The following is a 14,816-nucleotide window of genomic DNA, read 5'->3' as shown; positions in this document are numbered from 1 at the left end:
CCTACCCGAAAGCAGGTTGTAGTGAGGTGGGTGTTGGTCTCTTCTCCATAGTAACAAGTCACAGGATGAGAGCAAATGGCCTCATTGCATCAGGGGAGGTTTAGATTGGATATTAGGAAAAATGTCTTCACTGAAAGGGTTGTCAAGCATTGGAAGAGGCTGCCCAGGGAAGTGGCTGAGTCACCATCCCTGGAGTTATTTACAAGACTTGTAGACATGCTTAGGGACATGATTTAACATCTGGACTTGATTAGCTTAAAGGTCTTTTCCAATCCAAATGATTCTATGGCTCCGTACGAGGTAGCAATAGGGGCCTTGTGCCTGGCGCATGAGGTAACGGAGCAGGGACCATGGACGGGCTGGGCTGCTCTCAGGATCCCGCTCTCAGGTGAGCACGACCCCGCACATCCCCCACTTCCTCTCAGCCGGCGCCATTGCCTCCCCGCCCACCGTCCACGCATGCGCCCGCTCGGCGCCCCGCGCGGCTGGGGCTGGGCTGGGCGGCGAGAGGGGCCGTTCCTCGCTCCGGCCCGGTCACGTGCCCTCCCGCATGGCCGGGGAGCGGGCGGCGGGGAGCGCGCAGGAGGGCGGCGGGAGCGCGCTCCCCGCCCGCCCTTTCATCTGCTCCTTCCCCGACTGCGACGCCACCTTCAACAAGGCCTGGAGGCTGGACGCCCACCTCTGCCGGCACACGGGCGAGGTGAGCCGGGCCGGTGGTCGGGGAGGGCCTGAGGGAGCGGCCGTGGCGGTAGCGGCGGTGGCGGGAGGTCCCCCTTGGGCCGCCCCGGCGGCGGGGCGCAGGCTTGGTGTGGCTGAGGAGAGCGCGCGTGCGCGGCTGGGGGGTAGGGCTGCCCCGGGCCCTACTGGCCTCGGCCCCCGCGGGGGATCGGGCAGGCTCCGTGGGGTACCCCGGGCACCGCGGGGGGGTCTGGAGCCCCGCCGCCGGGGCGTCCCGCGGCAGGCACCCCCCTGCAGACGGCCCCGAGCCTCTGAGGGGCGGCTGGTCACCTCTCAGCAGTCCGTTCTCCCTCCAGAGGCCGTACGTGTGCGACTACGAGGGCTGCGGTAAAGGGTTCACGAGAGATTTCCACCGCGCTCGGCACCTCCTGACCCACACCGGGGAAAAGCCGTTCGAGTAAGGCCAAATTTATTACTTCTTAAAATGGGTTGTGCTTGTCCTTATGGAAGTGAAGGGGAATTAAAACTGATGTGTGAGTGGTACAAAGCACGATTTGGTGTCATGATTACTGCCATAACGGTGCGCACACGGGGTGACACCTAGGGAGTCTCCCTAGCCTAAAACCTCCTATCCGGCAGTGATCCATAATAGATGCTTAAAGGAATGGGCAGATCTTTCCCTAGGATACAGAATTAAAAGAAGGAAGGGCAGTTATCACCTGTTACTAAGCCCTTAATAGCTGCGTGTCATGGATCAACATGACATAAACATTCAAAACCCGCCTGGATGAGGCCCTGTGCCCCCTGCTCTGGGTGTCCCTGCTCAAGCAGGGGGTTGGACAAGATGATCTCCAGAGGTCCCTTCCAACCCCCACCATTCTGTGATTCTGTGAATTCCATGATTAGGAGCTAGGAATTCCAACGTGTTTTATTAAAAATGTCTTCTGATATGTTTTCCTGTGGCTTTTGATTGTAACTTAGCCTCTGGCTTTTCATGTCTTAAAGCCTTTTTTTTTTGGTCTGGATTGTGAGTTTAGGTTATTCTTTGTGTATTCCTCTTGTCCGATGATTTCTGTGTCTGCCTAGGAAACAAATAGCTGTTTGAGAGTGGTAATAAAATACACAGTTCATCTGCAGGTGCACAGCTGATGGATGCAATCAGAAATTTGGAACAAAATCAAATTTAAAGAAGCACATTGAGCGCAAGCATGAAAATCAGCAAAAGAAATATGTGGTGAGTAATTACCTTTGATACTGTAAAGCAGTTGCTAAGCAAGCTCATTTTTTGTGTTTCTAGTGAAATACTTCAACTTATTATTAATTATATTTGTACGAGTTCAAATACTGTGACTGGGATTTCAGCAAACACATGTGGACTAGGCTGTCATTATTTGGCCTCTAACAATAACTTAATTTCCTAAATAGTGCGACTTTGAAGGCTGTAACAAGTCTTTCAGGAAACATCAACAACTTAAAGTTCATCAGTGTCACCACACCAATGAACCTCCCTTCAAGTAGGTGGATAATTTTTAATAATGAACGTTTTAACAATTCCATTTAAACACTGTAGATGAAAACAGGTGCCTTTTCCCAACCTTTTCATTGATGTGGCATTTTAAAAAAACTGGCATGAATTTGTCGTTGTGGCTGCAAGTACATTTCTTGTACTAGTCCTTTGCTCAGTAGTCTGTTCAGAGAAGCCGTCTTGGTGCACTGTAAGGTCAGCATTCAAGTCCAGACATTTTCTTAGGATTCATTAAAGCTTCACAGGAAAAATAAACAAAAAAACCCAGAGTGTTGAGTTCACAGTCTGAAATACAGGCCTAAGCGCTGACATGGTAATGAAGAATGTAGCTACCTCTGTTTTCCAGTAAAAAGCAGTGGCTGGGCTACCATTGAGGTAATACTTAAAAAAAGCTGAGGAGCTTGGAAACCAATCTGAGCAGCTGTGCATTGCGACTCCATTATTTATGCAACACATAATAATAATAAATAATGTGACATATTATAATAATAATAGATTTGATGAAAGCAAAGTTTAGTCTTGTATTTCTTACAGGTGGAACGTGCTTTACAGGAGCGTTCCACTGAAGTGAAGTGCAGTAATATGGCTGGGTGACAGGCACAAAAATATCATCAGTGCTCTGTTACTGCTCTGACTGCTAGATCTGTGCAAGCCACTTAAACCTTCTACTTTATCTCTCTGTCTCTCTTTTATGTTTGAAGATCCTGCTGTGTAGGGAGGATATGAGGCTTGATTCTTTAGCTAAAACTTAACTTGCTGTATACAGGGAAATCATACTATAGTTTTAACTCTCAAGGGGATCGGAGTCCTCTATTAGAAACATATTACAGAATTTACATTTACAAGGGGTGGGGGGACACAGAACAGATCTCTAGACAAGGTGAAACTTGGAATCTTTTGTCCACTTTAATAGTTCTTCACTTAAAGAAAAAATAAGCAGATGTGAAAGAAATTAAACCAGTGTACTTTATACCTAGATGTAATAATGAAGGATGTGGAAAGTACTTTTCTACTCCAAGTCGACTAAAGCGGCATGAGAAGATACATGAAGGTAATACAGTTCTGCTTCTTGCCTCAGTTTTAGCAAAGGAGAAAGGACTTCTTCCAGTAGAGAGCATGCAGGGATGTGTGACAGACATGAAAATATTCTAGGCCTAGTGATCCGGACAGAAAAAACAAGAACACCATTTTGAATAGTCAAACGGGGAACAATTGCAAAGCATTACGTTGTTCAGTTACGCTGTACTTGTGGCAGGGTGAACAGAGCTCAGGATTCCTTCACTCATTTCTTCTGCTAATGTGCTTCCTTGTCAGTAATCCATCTTCTGGAGATGGGCTAATGGTTAAGGCACTAGCCTAGACCTCCAGAGGTTAGGATCAGTTGCCTGTTCTGCCACAGATTTACCTTGGCAAAACCACATAGGCTTGCATTTCTTAAAGTTATTAATGTACCTATGTGAAAGGTATTTAAGTGGAATCGTCAGGAGGTGGTCATGTATGTTTGAGCTAATCCTGCTATACTCCTATCCATTCTTTCAGTACAGTTGATAGTTAACCTGCTTTCCAGTCCGGGGGGGGGGGGGGGGGGGGGGGGGAACAAAAAAAAAACCCAAACCCAAGTGACTAGGAAGAGTATCCAAAATCTGCAATTTGTACTGTGTTCCTTTCTTAAGACGAGGACTTGTTCATAGTTGTTTGACCTTCCCAGTCCCAGGATTTAAATAGTTGACTTTCTGTGGTTCGTTTAAAAACTATCCTCCCTGCTTGATAGAATGGTAGAGTCTATTCAGACTCAGGAATATTGCTGTATGGTCAAGATCTTATAATATGTAATACAAATATTTATATAGAAATAATATATTATTACAGTTACTTTCATCTATTTGAGTGAAAGCGTATGGCTGGTGAGGAAGTAGTTTTACTGAAGCAAGGAGAGAGAGTTTTGTAAAATCATTTAGGTTGGAAAAGACTTCTGGAGGTCATTTGGTCCAGCTGCCTGCTTAAGGCAGGGTCAGCTAGACCAGGTTGCTGAGGGATGCCTCCAGTGAAGCCTTGAATGTTTCCAGGGGTAGGGATTCCACAACCTCTTTGGACAACTTCTGTCAGTGATACAAAGTTTCTTCCTTAAAGCTGTTAGGATTTTCTCATGTTCCAATTTGTTGCCTCTTGCCCCGTCACCATGCAGTATGGGAGGAGAGCAGGAATACTGGCCTTTAATTTTCAAATCCTGAAAGTGGAGTTCTCCCTTGTAAAATTAGACTGTTTGCGAGAACCTTTGTGACTGTAACCATTTGCCCTGTCTAACAGGCTATGCATGCAAGAAAGAAAACTGCTCATATACTGGAAAAACTTGGACAGAGCTTCTGAAACATAATAAAGAAAGCCATACAGGTAAACTCCAAATGCTCTAGTAAATAGAACTTGACTTATGATACAAATAGGAAACAAACTGCTAATTTGAAGAGGAGTCCTTGCTCAACTCAGCTCATCAACTTGTCATTGTGTCTAGACAAACTTAACACTTTATTGGTAAAATGGCTGTCTCTCTGGCTAGACCTTTAACTGATGAAAATGTTGCTCAGTATACTAACTTTGCTTTGTGATTCAGTTAACGAGAAATTGTGTAATGTAGGATTTTTGGATCTGAATTTCATACCGCATTATCCTCTTCCAGTCTCTGAGTTCCTTGTTTCATGTGGATTTTAACACTGGTCTAGAGGACTACTAGGGTTTGATTTTGAACTGTAAGAAGCTGTTAACTTATACTCTGCCTGTCTCTCTCTCCCACTCAGAGCCGATAGTTTGCAATGAGTGTCACAAAACTTTTAAAAGGAAAGATTACCTTAAGCAGCATCAAAAAACACATGCCGTGGAAAGGGAAGTCTGCCGATGTCCTAGAGAAGGATGTGGGAGAACTTACACAACTGTATTTAACCTTCAAAGCCATATCCTCTCTTTTCATGAAGAGAAAAAACCATTCTCTTGTGATTATCCAGGCTGTGGAAGAGTGTTTGCAATGAAGGTATGTATTCGTACACTGCCCTAATCTGACTCACATAATATGAAATGATCAACCTAACTTTTTTTTCCTTGGTTTTTGTAACTATAGCAGAGCCTAGCAAGGCATGCAGTTGTACATGATCCTGAAAAGAGAAAGCTGAACTTGAAAGTAAGTTATACTCTTGAAAAAGTCCTCTCAACCATACCTTGTCACTTCAGAGAAGGGTAAACATGTATTTTAGAATGTGACTTCAAGCAGGAAAACAGGCCAGCTATCTACTTAATTTGGGACATTCTTAATTTCTGAAGCTCCTTTAAATAATCAGTACTGGCCTATTCATTAACAACTTCTTCCTCCCCACCCCCCGGGAGTAGACCATAGATATGTTAAGTTGCTGATTCTGGATTTATTTCTGCCAGGCAAAACGTTCTCGTCCCAAGAGGAGCTTGGCGTCTCGTCTGAGCGGCTACATTCCTCCTAAAACGCAGCCAGGAAAGGATGTGGTTGTGACAGAAAGCAAGACAGTGGATAAACCCATGGAAAACGAAATACCAACTGTTGAAATTCTGACTCTGCAGTAAAGGTTAACTGAGACAACTTTCTTCATGGAATGACCACCACAAAGCTCAGCAGTAACTTTATTAAGTTCATAGTCCTTTTTTTAAATAAAAAATTATTGTTTACATCTCTTCATAAAGTCACTGATGCAACTCACTTGACTTCAGATCTTCATTTTCATCTTTCTTTACTGTACTGTTTTTCTGTTTTTCTGTCTTCTGGTATGCTTTCAACTCTTTGTCAGACATATGTCTCAAAATACAGGTACTCACTCCTTCTCTAGTAACTTTTGGCTTGGAAAGATAAGTGGCTTTCTCAGAGATGGTCTCCAAAATCTGATCAAAAATCATGAACTGAAAAGGAGAAAGATAGGGACTAAATGCACGAACACAGGTAGAAAAACATTTCAGGCTGTTCTGTAATGACTCTATCTCCTGTTGTGGTGTATCAGCTGAAATGAGCTAGCTGCTTGTCCTGGTTTAAGCAGATCAGTTTGTCCTCTCCTAACCATTTGCTCTTATAATCACTCTGGTGACTTTCCTAAAACTGCTTAAGCCATTTCCTAGCCCTCAGGTTGAACTCCTGACTCATCCTGTTACGCTGTTTAAAGATGTCCATGAGAGTGATTACAACTGCACCTGACTCCTCCCCACGCTCCTCTTCCATTACATGTGGGCATATTATTAGGGAGCTCTCCTCTTAAGGGGCAGTATTGTTCTAACATTAGCAGAAAGTGGTAGTATTGAACTGCGTGATACAGTGCCTTCATGTAATAAGCTGAACTCTTAAACTCTTAATTAAGCTTTTAAATTTAAGCACAACCTAAACCTGGACTGTGTCATGAAGAGTTCTCCCCTCCCACATCCAGTTCCTCCTGCTACCCTTTCCGTATGAATTCAACTTCCTGTAAAAAGTTCTGTTGTGTTTGGATGGAGTAATACCATGCTCTTTTCCAGCAACTTAGTAGAGAGACTTATTACGGAAACCTAATTCACTACACATGTTAAAAGGGAAAAAAATTCTTACATGGAATCTTTATACAAAAAAGCCATTTGTGCAAATGACAATGAAGACAAGTCTCAAGGCCCTACAATTATATGAGTAAGTTGCCACCAGCTCCCTAACGTCTTTATAGATGTTTACTTTCCCAGTCTTGGAGCATCATTCCAGTAGTTTTCCACACAGCAGTGGAACCTTGATCATAGTTGCATAAATGCATCTTCAGAAGAACAGTTAGGTTATTGAAATAATCCAACTAAAATAAAACAGAATTTTTTTAAACCTCAGTGTTAAGCTTTTCAGTGGGTGAGCTGGATTAAGACATAGGCAGGAAAATTTAACCAACCCTGTTAATAAGGTGCTGGAAAGGAGTAGGAACTGCTTAGACTTAGACTCTGCTGTCAAAGCCAGTGTTATAACTGCACTCAAGAAAGCATGGTATTTGAATTGTCTCTGTGGGGCTGTTTTTCTAGAACTGTAGTGTTTGAACAGATGCAGCTCAAGGTGGGGAACCATTACTTTCATAGGATGCAGATCTTTGCGTATTTTATCAGTGCGTGGTATATTAAAAAAAAAAAAGTACTGCATAGGGGAAGTTAATACAAGCATATCTACTTCATGGCACTGATTGGGCCTGTTTTCGGGAGTGCACTTACCATGTCTGTATTGCCATCTTTTGCTTGCCGGATGGTAACTTTAACATGGTATTTCTTTTCAATCCATTGTGCTATCTGTTTAGTCTTGGTCTCTAAGTCATTCTTGGCAATAGCTGAAGAAAAGGATAACTCCTTCTGAACCATCCCTGTTCAAAACAGAACTAAAACTGTGTTGGCTTAATATCTGACCAACCTGTATTAGTTGCTCATACACAGAGTGTCCCAATCTCATTGTCTCAGCACGCACCATTCTCACCTTAGAAGGTGGCTACTTGGTATCACACTCACTGCCACAACTGGGAGACTGAGCGCATATTTGAGACACCCAGGGAAGTCTCTTTAGGGTCAGAAGGCTTAAGGTATTTTTATTTTAATTACAATTTTATTCATACTATCCACAATGCAGGTCTAACAAAGATAAACAGGTAAGCGTTGGAATTGAAGACTGAGTGTGCAAATTCCCACGTTCTGCACATAGCGTAGCTGATTGTAAAAGCTTTGAAGTTAGACATCCCTTCACCTTGAGGCCATTTTCTTAAATGGTGAAGTGCAATATTCAGCTGGAAGTATGAAGCCTTTTAATATATTTGAACAGTTTATGGTCTCTTCCTCCTTAAAGATTCTCTAAAGTAGTTACCATTTCAATAATCTTTGTAGTTTCTTGAACAGAAAAACTCACTACCACAACAGTGTTCTCTAAAATCAGAGCTCTACCCAAGGCACAGATACCTTCATTAACCTGAGGATAAGAAAAGAGGCTACAAGGTCAGATACCTTTTTCTGAAAGCTCTTTGCCAAACTAAGTTTGTTAAACTGCTGGGGCAGGCTGACTTAAGGGAAAAAAAAAAAAACACTGAAAAGTGATCAATATTGAAAAAGTTGTTCTCTTACTCTGCACAAGAAAGGGTTCCACACTTTGTCTTCCTAGCAGCAACCTAGGAACAACTACTGGTGACAAAATTGGTGGCTTTGGCGCTGGGTTTGTAAAAATTGCCTGTCACTTTATGCTTTAGTAAAAGAACATAAGTTCGGTGAGTCTTACGGAACCAGAGTCTAGTTATACTGACTTAAATAAAAATAGATTTAAAAAAAACCCAACAAACTAGCAGATGCCAAAATAGTAAATCCTGAGAAGGTAATGGAAGGCTTCTCTGTGGAAGACTAGACTAATCCAAAATTTTACTTCCACTACTGCAAATCCCTAATAGTGCAGACTGCAGTGACATTGCTTTGGATTTACACAAATGCAAGTAAGAGGATTTCATCTGCTGAAACCACTTTTAGTACAGCATTTTTCAAAGTGCACAGTGTTGTACTGTCCACAATATACATACCTGCTTTCGGACTTGCTTTTTTCTTCTCTGCACGTTTAAGCTGTTCTTCATGAATCTGCTGCCCAGTCATTAGTCTGTATACAGGAGGTTCTACATTCTCACGAAGGAGAACTAGTTTCAGGTCATGTTGATCCATAAGTTTGAGTGCCTCTGCTCGGTGCATACTTCCTAAGCTCTCCCCATCCTGGTTGATAATGTGCAAAATCCGATGGGGAATTCTTCGCCCAATGCTTCCAAATGCTTTCCGTTTTGGTTCTGTGTGAGATTTTTCAGCTGTACAAAATGGTTGAGTAAGTCCAAACACAGTTGACTTTCTAGGGTCAGGTACTGCTATCCAGAAGGGAGAAAAGACCCTCTTCTGTGGTGTTTGGGTCAGAAGAGTACTGAAGAATCTTTTTGCGTATCTATTCTCATTTCTGGTGGCTTGACATAAAAGTTTCATCACGCAAAAGGTAGTCATTCTGAGGAAGCAGGGAAGAAGAAAAAACAAGTTACCCCCATCAGTCACATTCTTCTAGTTACACTAGTAAGACTTGACTCCAGTTTAGTAAAACCTAGTCCTTAAAACTACTCTCTCAAAAAGATGTATGCTGTTACTATAGTGTAAAGAAGGGCTTTAACCCAGAGAAAAAAATCGGACAAAGGAACAAAATTTATGAAGACTTGAGGTTATGTTCAGTATTTTAAATTTTGAGCCTAAACTCCTTTAAAGAGTCCAAAACTCCTAGTTCATTTTTCCTCATGAGTATCTACACTTACACAGCTTTTTTGTGTATAGAGATGGTTAAGAGGGAGAATTTCTCAAATAAAAAGGCATGTGGCAGTTAGTATTTCCAGTCCAGAATTTTTTCATGAAGCTTCTAACACTAGGACATTCTTCCTGGTTCTGACACTCTTCTTTGAGAAGTGTTTAATTTAAGCCACATTAATTCAGAACCACCCTAATCACAGAGTGATTGTTCAACGTCCATCAGCGGCCATCCCAACACCTACAGTCTGACTCTTCTATGTGTCATAAGGTTTTGGAATTTAAAAGCCTTGATTGTACAGAGTAATACTGCCATGCAAAATCTTCGCCTTGGCATTAAAACATGACAAAGTGACTGTTACTGTACTGGAAAATATGGTTTATCCCAGGGTTGAAAACTCTTCCATAGCTAGCATGCAGCTTGCTTCTCACAACACTGACCCCAAATTGTGTATTTCTCTCAGTTTTCCAAATGCCATTTTGTGGAAGTAATCCAGCTAGTTACTTGGTCTTATATGGATTAAGCACTAATATCGTTTCAGTAACCTTAAAAAAAAAAAAAGTCGTAACTCTTTTAGGTTCAAGTTCCACAGATTCAGCCATGCTTCAAAGTGAAAGCAGTGCCTTAATTTTAAACCTATTTTATCAGACATTTAAAGTATCAATTGACTTTCCCAGTTTTTCACAAACATTAAATTTAGCGTGGCACATTCCTGTTTATAGTGAGCAGATTTTTTTCCAGTTATCAAAACTTAAGATTTCTTACACAGAGAAAATGTGCACTTAAGTAGTATTAATTGTTTGGAAAGTGCAATTTACTGTAGACATTTCACCCCAACCATCAAACAGAAACACCAATAATAATATATTTCTTCTTCTTGAAAGATGAAAAAAGCTTGCAGAAAGGAAAAAAAGGAGAAAAATAAAGACACAGATGAGGCTTGCCTGCAATATGTGGACTGGAAATAAGCAACACATTCACATGCCCAAGATCCCCACTTGCAAGTTAGAATTGAAATAAATTGTTACAGACATCCATCCTGGTGTAGTACTCGTGAAGTGATAGACTTTCAAAACAACCCTTCAAAACTTCAGAAATCAGCCACTTTTTAACAAAAACTTAAGAAATACAGAGCAAACTGTGGAGTATTATCTGCAGTTTTTGTATCCCATGTTTAGAAGGCAGCAAGAACAGGAAAAGCCAAAGATGATAGAGGAAACCAAAAATGTGTCATACCAGAGTTGGCAAGAGTGGGACTTCTTTTGCCTAGGAAGGAACGTGACCCCACTCCATAAATATATGCATACATATATCACAGAATCATAGAATTATTTAGACTGGAAAAGACATTTAAGATCATCAAGCCCAACCGCTAACCTAACGTTACCAAGTCCACCACTAAGCCATGTCCCTAGGGACCACATCTTCATGTCTTTTAAATACCTCTAGGGACGGTCACTCAACCACTTCCCTGGGAAGCCTCTTCCAATGCCTGACAACCCTTTCGGTGAAGACATTTTTCCTAATATCCAATCTAAACCTCACCTGATGCAACTTGAGGCCATTTCCTCTCGTTCTATCACTAATGACTTGGGAGAAGAGACCAACGCCCACCTCGCTACACCCTCCTTTCAGGTAGTTGTAGAGAGTGATAAGGTCTCCCCTCAGCCTCCCCTTCTCCAGACTAAACAACCCCAGTTCCCTCAGCCACTCCTCATAAGACTCGCTCTCCAGACCCTTCACCAGCTCTGTTGCCCCTCTTTGGACATGCTCCAGCAACTCAGTGTCTTTCTTGTAGTGAGGGGCCCAAAACACAGTATTGGAGGTGCAGCCTCACCAGTGCCAAGGACAGGTACGTCACAGTGAAAGCACAGATCCATGGGCATACATGTACATGGAGAAGGTGCAAGCAATCAGCAAGGAGAACTATTTATAAGATGTGTTGGCCCAGGAACAAGTAAAATGACCTGCTTGTGAATAAACTTAGTCTGAAAATGGGGGCAATTTGGAGCCTGGGACAGACTTCAAGTCTTAGCAGTAGGTACAAAGCTGATACCAACTGCTTGAAGAGGAACCAGGTAAGTTCATGAACAGGGTAGCCTGGCTGGGCTGTGTGCCATAGCAGGACCCTGAACTCAGCCAGCCACAGGGCACAGAGGAGAAATACCAGGCCATTCACAGCAGAGTCTAAAAACAGCTGCTAGAGCTACGGCCCCTTCCTGCCCTGGGCCCTGCCTCTGCCGAGGCCTGGCCAGAGCCAAAGCCCCAGGGGAACACAGCTTTTTCTCAGCTGCGGCAACGGCCCTACAACTAAACACCCACTGCCAACACACAGCTATCTTTGCGTGTCATCAGTATAGCCACACAAAAGCCGAGAAGTCATTATTTTTATAAATGGTTTTATAAACCAGCTGTAGATTGCGCGCTGCAGACTTAGGCTGTAATCTGGGGATCACTGGTGCGTCATAAAATACTATAACTAAATTTATCTTGCATTCGGAGGAACCTGGCTTGCCTTTGTCAGTAACTCTTCTAAAAGCTCTGAACCAAGTTCTACAGTTCTAAACCTAAGAAACAGTATCACAGCAATGGAGTAAGTTTGTGTGCTGCTGCAGCCAAGAAGGCCAACAGGATGCTGGGTTGCATCAAAAAGGGCATCGCCAGCAGAGAGAAAGAAGTCATTATCCCGCTCTACTCAGCGCTTGTCAGGCCACACCTGCAGTACTGTGTCCAGTTCTGGTCCCTGCTCTACAAAAAGGATGTGGACAGGCTGGAAGGGGTTCAGAGAAGGGCCACCAAGGTGACCAAAGGACTGGGAAGCTGCCATACCAGGATAGGCTGGGAGAACTGGGTTTGTTCACCCTTGAGAAAAAGAGGCTCAGAGGGGATCTCATCACCACGTACCAGTACTTATGGGGTAGCTACAAAGAAGATGGAGAGTCCCTTTTTACACGGAGTCACACAGAGAGGACAAGGGGGAATGGACACAAATTGCTCTTGGGGAGATTCCGATTGGACACCAGCGGAAAATTTTTCACAGTGAGGACAGTCAACCACTGGAATAATCTGCCCAGGGAAGTGGTTGACTTGGCCACGTTGGACACCTTTAAGAGTTGTCTGGACAGGGTGCTGGGCCATCTTGTTTAGACTCTGCTCTTCCTAGAAAGGTTGGACTAGATGATCCCTGAGGTCTCTTCCAACCTGTGATTCTGTGAAATGTTAGTCTTGCTCTCCTAAATACATGGTTTTACCTTTATTCTTCATTCTCTGTTGATATTTACATCTACTAAATCCTGCCTTAACTGTCTGAGAAAGAAAATGAACCTTTTTATGGAAGCATTCTTCTTCATATAACATGGCACATAAGGGAATTTTGCTTGGTGCATCTCTGTCCGTGACACAGCCCACTTACGAGCCAGGACAGCTGACGTTGCTGGGGGTTCTAAGGAGCAGGCAGGCTACACCCAAGCCGGGAACCGCAGGAAAAGCAGCGGGTCCTGCACTCGCAGCTCGCGTTTTGCTACACGCGTGTGTGCTCCGATGCCGACAGCTACGTGCAGCTGCTGCGGGACGCGTTTCGCACCTCGCAGGAGCTGCTGGCGTGCGTTCTCCGTGCAAACACACGCTGAAGAGCCGCTATTTTAATTTTACGCGTGGATTTCTGCGGGGCGCAGGGGAGACGGGCTGCGCGTGGGTGTGTCACCGTGCGTGACTGTGCCCCGCAGCGTTTGCGTGCGTGTCGGGGAGGTCATGGTCCGTGTGTGCGTATCACCCCGTGACCGCCTCCCTGCGCGGCTCCCTGGGACCCAGGCCGGGTGGTGTCCCGCTGCCGGCGGCCCGGACCGCACTGCGCCCCCCCCCCCCCACCGCCGCCGCCGCCGCCGCCGTCGCCACGGGCGGCTCCCACCTACCTGCCCGGGAAGCCGGGCCGGGCCGGGCCGGGCCGGGGCGAGCCGCCGGCCCGCCGAAGCAGCCGAAGGACTGGCCTGCTCCGCCGGGAAGGTGGACTCTGCCCCGCCTCTCCCCTTTCCTCTTCCTCCTCCTCCTCTTCCTCTTCCGCCTCCTGCCTCCGTTGGGGGAGCGGGGGAAGGCTGCGCGCGCACAGCCGTGCGTGTGCCCGTGTGCGCGTCCCCGTGTGGCCACGCGTGCGGGTGCCCGCGTGCCCGTGCGCCGGTCAGTGCCCGTGCGCGCCCCTGCTCGCACCCCACGCGTGTCAGCGTGGGCCGGGCGCGCTGCCGTGCATCGCCGTCGCCTGGGGCTGGGCCTGCGTGTGTACCTCCCCGCAGCTGGGCGCCTCTGCTCGCCTCTGTGCACATCGGGGTGCTGCGGGGTGCGGCCGGGGGGTGCGTGCAGCAGCGCGTTTGCTCCCGCGCGAGCACGCAGCGTGCGTCCGTCTGTACGCGCTAGCCTGTCTGTCCGCCTGTCTGTCCGCACCCACCTGCGTGTTCTGCACACCGCGGGTACATACAGACGTATTTCTGCATATGCCAGTTTGTACGTATACAGAGTTTCTGTCTCTCTGCGGACGCACACGCTTGTCTGCGTGTGTTCCTCTTGCTGTGTTCACGCGTTTCCATGCCGATGTACGTGTGGCGTGTCTGGTCCTGCATGTGCGGTTGTTGGGTTGTGGTATTTTCCTGGCTGTGCCGCCACCGAGGGTGTCATTTGGGTGATTCGGTGTGTGTGTCTTCGCTGCACCGGGGGAGTCGCCTGTGGGCGTAAGGACCGCTGCGGCGCGGTGGTTCTGGCCGTGCTCAGTGGTCCTCCCGCGGCGGTAGCTTGTGGCTGCGAGCAGAGGGGATGCGTGTGCTCAGCGCTTTGTGTGCGTGTTGCGTGTCGAGGCTGTGCACCTGAGTGTCATCCTTGTACCTGGCAGCGCCCCGTAATTCGTCACGCCGTCTGCCTCCACCCGTAAGAGTGTGCTCCCGCCAGTGCGACTGTGGCCAGTGGTGTGGGCTTGTTTGTGTCGCCTGCTGGGCTTGCGGGGCGTCGGCGTGTGCGGTGTGCTGTGGGTCGCGTGTGCGAGGTGTGGGTGGTGCATGGGAGGGACGTGTCTGCAGGGGTCAGTAGCGTGTGCGTTTGTGGCGTTGCGTGAGTCGGCCTGAAAGCTCGGTGGATGTTTGGATTTGTCAGCTGCTTCGGTAGGCTGCTCTGCCTTAGGTTTGCAGGCTCCTTCTTCCAGTTTGGAGATAGAAAGCATTGCCTTTAAAAGGGAAGCCGAACTTCATGTGCAAACCCTAGGTCCCCAGCTGTAAGTAAACCACCAAGTGAATAAAAACACTAGAGAGTGTGAGAGTTGGCTGTTCTGTTGCGCTG

At 45.9% G+C, this 14,816-nt stretch overlaps 2 protein-coding genes across 4 annotated transcripts; one reads left to right on the top strand and one right to left on the bottom strand.

Moving 5' to 3' along the window:
• The first annotated feature begins 474 nt into the window (after positions 1-474).
• Positions 475-5,923, top strand: GTF3A (general transcription factor IIIA). 2 transcript variants are annotated; one of them, XM_064441100.1, is made up of 9 exons: positions 475-700; positions 1,035-1,135; positions 1,816-1,912; positions 2,104-2,192; positions 3,181-3,254; positions 4,511-4,594; positions 4,996-5,225; positions 5,316-5,372; positions 5,624-5,923. In XM_064441100.1, the coding sequence occupies exons 1-9, from the start codon at positions 551-553 to the stop codon at positions 5,783-5,785; spliced, it is 1,044 nt and encodes a 347-aa protein (XP_064297170.1). In that variant the 5' UTR covers positions 475-550; the 3' UTR covers positions 5,786-5,923. The 2 variants fall into 2 exon arrangements, with proteins under 2 accessions (XP_064297170.1, XP_064297168.1); XM_064441098.1 differs by having other exon boundaries at positions 479-700; positions 5,313-5,372.
• MTIF3 (mitochondrial translational initiation factor 3) lies at positions 5,831-13,521 on the bottom strand. 2 transcript variants are annotated; one of them, XM_064441101.1, is made up of 4 exons: positions 13,412-13,521; positions 8,752-9,212; positions 7,418-7,563; positions 5,831-6,115 (listed from the first exon to the last, which is right to left on the bottom strand). In XM_064441101.1, the coding sequence occupies exons 2-4, from the start codon at positions 9,209-9,211 to the stop codon at positions 5,903-5,905; spliced, it is 819 nt and encodes a 272-aa protein (XP_064297171.1). In that variant the 5' UTR covers position 9,212; positions 13,412-13,521; the 3' UTR covers positions 5,831-5,902. The 2 variants fall into 2 exon arrangements, with proteins under 2 accessions (XP_064297171.1, XP_064297172.1); XM_064441102.1 differs by having other exon boundaries at positions 7,418-7,530.
• Positions 13,522-14,816: the final 1,295 nt, after the last annotated feature.

Source organism: Phalacrocorax carbo, chromosome 1 (assembly GCF_963921805.1).
Source record: "Phalacrocorax carbo chromosome 1, bPhaCar2.1, whole genome shotgun sequence".
Taxonomy (NCBI): domain Eukaryota; kingdom Metazoa; phylum Chordata; class Aves; order Suliformes; family Phalacrocoracidae; genus Phalacrocorax; species Phalacrocorax carbo.
Note: the sequence above shows the minus strand (reverse complement) of the source record. Positions and strands in the feature narration are given on the sequence as shown.

Coding starts and splice junctions, on each gene's coding strand:
- GTF3A (XM_064441098.1), top strand. CDS start 551: ATGGCCGGGGAGCGGGCGGCGGGGAGCGCGCAGGAGGGCGGCGGGAGC. Junction 1,136..1,815: donor ACCGGGGAAAAGCCGTTCGA/GTAAGGCCAAAT, acceptor GTTCATCTGCAG/GTGCACAGCTGATGGATGCA. Junction 2,193..3,180: donor ACCAATGAACCTCCCTTCAA/GTAGGTGGATAA, acceptor CTTTATACCTAG/ATGTAATAATGAAGGATGTG.
- MTIF3 (XM_064441101.1), bottom strand. CDS start 9,211: ATGACTACCTTTTGCGTGATGAAACTTTTATGTCAAGCCACCAGAAAT. Junction 7,564..8,751: donor AAAAGCAAGTCCGAAAGCAG/GTATGTATATTG, acceptor TGTTTTGAACAG/GGATGGTTCAGAAGGAGTTA. Junction 6,116..7,417: donor AAGATGGCAATACAGACATG/GTAAGTGCACTC, acceptor TCTCCTTTTCAG/TTCATGATTTTTGATCAGAT.